We start from the raw sequence: 2,093 nt of genomic DNA, 5'->3' as shown, positions 1-2,093 counted from the left end.
TGATAAAATAAATTTATAGTCGGTAATGGGAAAAAAACTACGGAGAAGACGCCTTTCACTTCTAAATTTTGTTTTGAAATTAGAAAAAAAAGATTGTAATTTGGCCATAAAGGGTAGAGAGGTTTTGTCACTTTGACAAATGTTTGAGTTGGTAGCATAGGACAAGAACAAGTGTTCAAATATATGGTTTATCATTTTCTCTTTTAATATAAAAGAAAAGTTGTGTTTTCAAGTTTTATATTTCATTTTTATAGCCGATAATAAATTAATAATGTAAAGGAAAACCAAACGTTCACATGACGTAATTTCACGCGACATGTACCTATAAATGACGTCATAATCAAAATGTCAATTTCAAATAGGCCTATAGAAATGAACACGTACAAAGATAACAAAGACGATGAGAACTTCGCTGAAGCGACTCGGGTGACGTTTGACGATTTTTACAGATTGATCCTAAGTGACGACACAGATGAGGTTGAGCGAATTTTAACGAGCGGGGAAGAAATCAACCTGAACACAATTCACCAACAGAACACTCCCTTGGAACAAGATGGCCAGGGGCCTACTGTCCGGATGCCGCTCCTTCACCTTGCCTGTATGTACAAACGTCTGAAGATCGCCGAGTTGTTTTTGGATTACGGCGCTGATCCTCTCTATAGAGACGATAACGAGCAGAAGACCCCCGCCTGGACCCTCCTCATGTACTGGATGGTACCAGACCTGCCAGTGAACACGGTGTCGTGCGATGAGGAGGATGTGGATGAAATACAGAAGGCCTTTATAAGGAATCGCAGACGACACCTTTGCACCGCCACCACTCTTCTGGATATGCTTCTTGAACACTCAAATGATCCAGACCAACCAAGCATTACTAAGGGAAGGACCTTGTTACATTTGTGTGCTCAAAGAAACTTGGTAAATCCGATTGAACATCTGAAAAAGTTCAAAGCCTCCATGAATGAGCGGGACCAGGATATGTATACTCCGGCTATGCTTGCTGCCTTTCACGGAAACATGGAAAGTCTCATGGAGATGCTACGTCTTGGGGCGAGTACACGAAAACGGGACAACGCAGGTCGTAACATTGTCCACATCTTAGCGGGCTCTGAAAGAATCACGGCAGCGCAGATGGCATTCATGTTCAAGAAGTTTCCTTCTGTAACGGAAATTATCAACGAACAGACACACAATGGAGAAACTCCTCTTCACCATTGTGTCGTGCGCGGAAACGGCGAGAAAATTCACTTGCTGCTCTCTAATGGCGCCAAAAGTTCCATCAGAGACGTATATGGCCAGACACCTTTGTATCTTTTGCTAAAATTACATAGTATAGTTTGTGTCTATCTGGGCTTCATGACATTGCTTTCAGAAACAACCCAGTTGAGCCTAAAGGACGCCGAAGGAAACTATCCAATCAAATTGATGGAGGACTCCCCACGTCACGTGAGGCGGAAGTTGCTGAAGATGAGCCGCAGTCCACCCCGCCTGTACTTCCTCTGTTTACAGAAGATGCACAGCTTACTGGCCAAACCACAGGACGTGTCCACCACCTCCAACATGTACCGGGACAGTAAAATGGTGTCCATCACTGACGCCCTCAAACTGGACTGTCCGAGAGAGCTCGTTATGGACATTCTGACCTACAAGCATACCATGCGCAACAAATGGTCCCACCTCATGTTTAGGCACCTATGAAGAAGAAAGAATGAAAGTTAAAGCATTTAATTGATATATGCAATATAAATTTATTGAAAAGTTTATTAGATAATAAAACACAATCTTTTTCTTATGCTCCCCCTTTCTTTTACATCAAAAAATCCGTTTCCAACATTATAGTTTTTTTTTTGTTGGCAAATATGGACGTACAATACAATAGAAGCTTGAATGACAATATAGCCACTCATCAGTGTACTTGTAGAAAAAAAAACTCGTTTAATTTATCTGACAACATACATCCATTAATGAGATAAACAATCTAGGCACTTGGACCAGATTTGTTTAGATTTAAAACAAATGCTTTTATGTGAAATAGTCTGAATGATTTTATTATAGCGTACATGGTGGTCTATTTACTTAAACCCTTGATTCCA

The 2,093-nt window shown here is 40.9% G+C and overlaps 1 protein-coding gene across 1 annotated transcript; it reads left to right on the top strand.

The window, feature by feature from the left end:
* Positions 1-345: 345 nt before the first annotated feature.
* Positions 346-1,791, top strand: LOC134277445 (ankyrin-3-like). Its single transcript, XM_062759783.1, has one exon. It carries the CDS (start codon positions 346-348, stop codon positions 1,696-1,698), a length of 1,353 nt encoding a protein of 450 aa, XP_062615767.1. The 3' UTR covers positions 1,699-1,791.
* Positions 1,792-2,093: the final 302 nt, after the last annotated feature.

This window comes from Saccostrea cucullata, unplaced genomic scaffold, assembly GCF_032062105.1.
Source record: "Saccostrea cucullata isolate Sc308-1 unplaced genomic scaffold, CSIRO_AGI_Scuc_v1 ctg6630, whole genome shotgun sequence".
Lineage (NCBI taxonomy): Eukaryota > Metazoa > Mollusca > Bivalvia > Ostreida > Ostreidae > Saccostrea > Saccostrea cuccullata.
This window is presented reverse-complemented; position numbering and strand designations above follow the sequence as displayed.

Bases quoted from the DNA above. Each gene is read 5' to 3' on its own strand.
- LOC134277445 (XM_062759783.1), top strand. From the start codon at position 346: ATGTCAATTTCAAATAGGCCTATAGAAATGAACACGTACAAAGATAAC.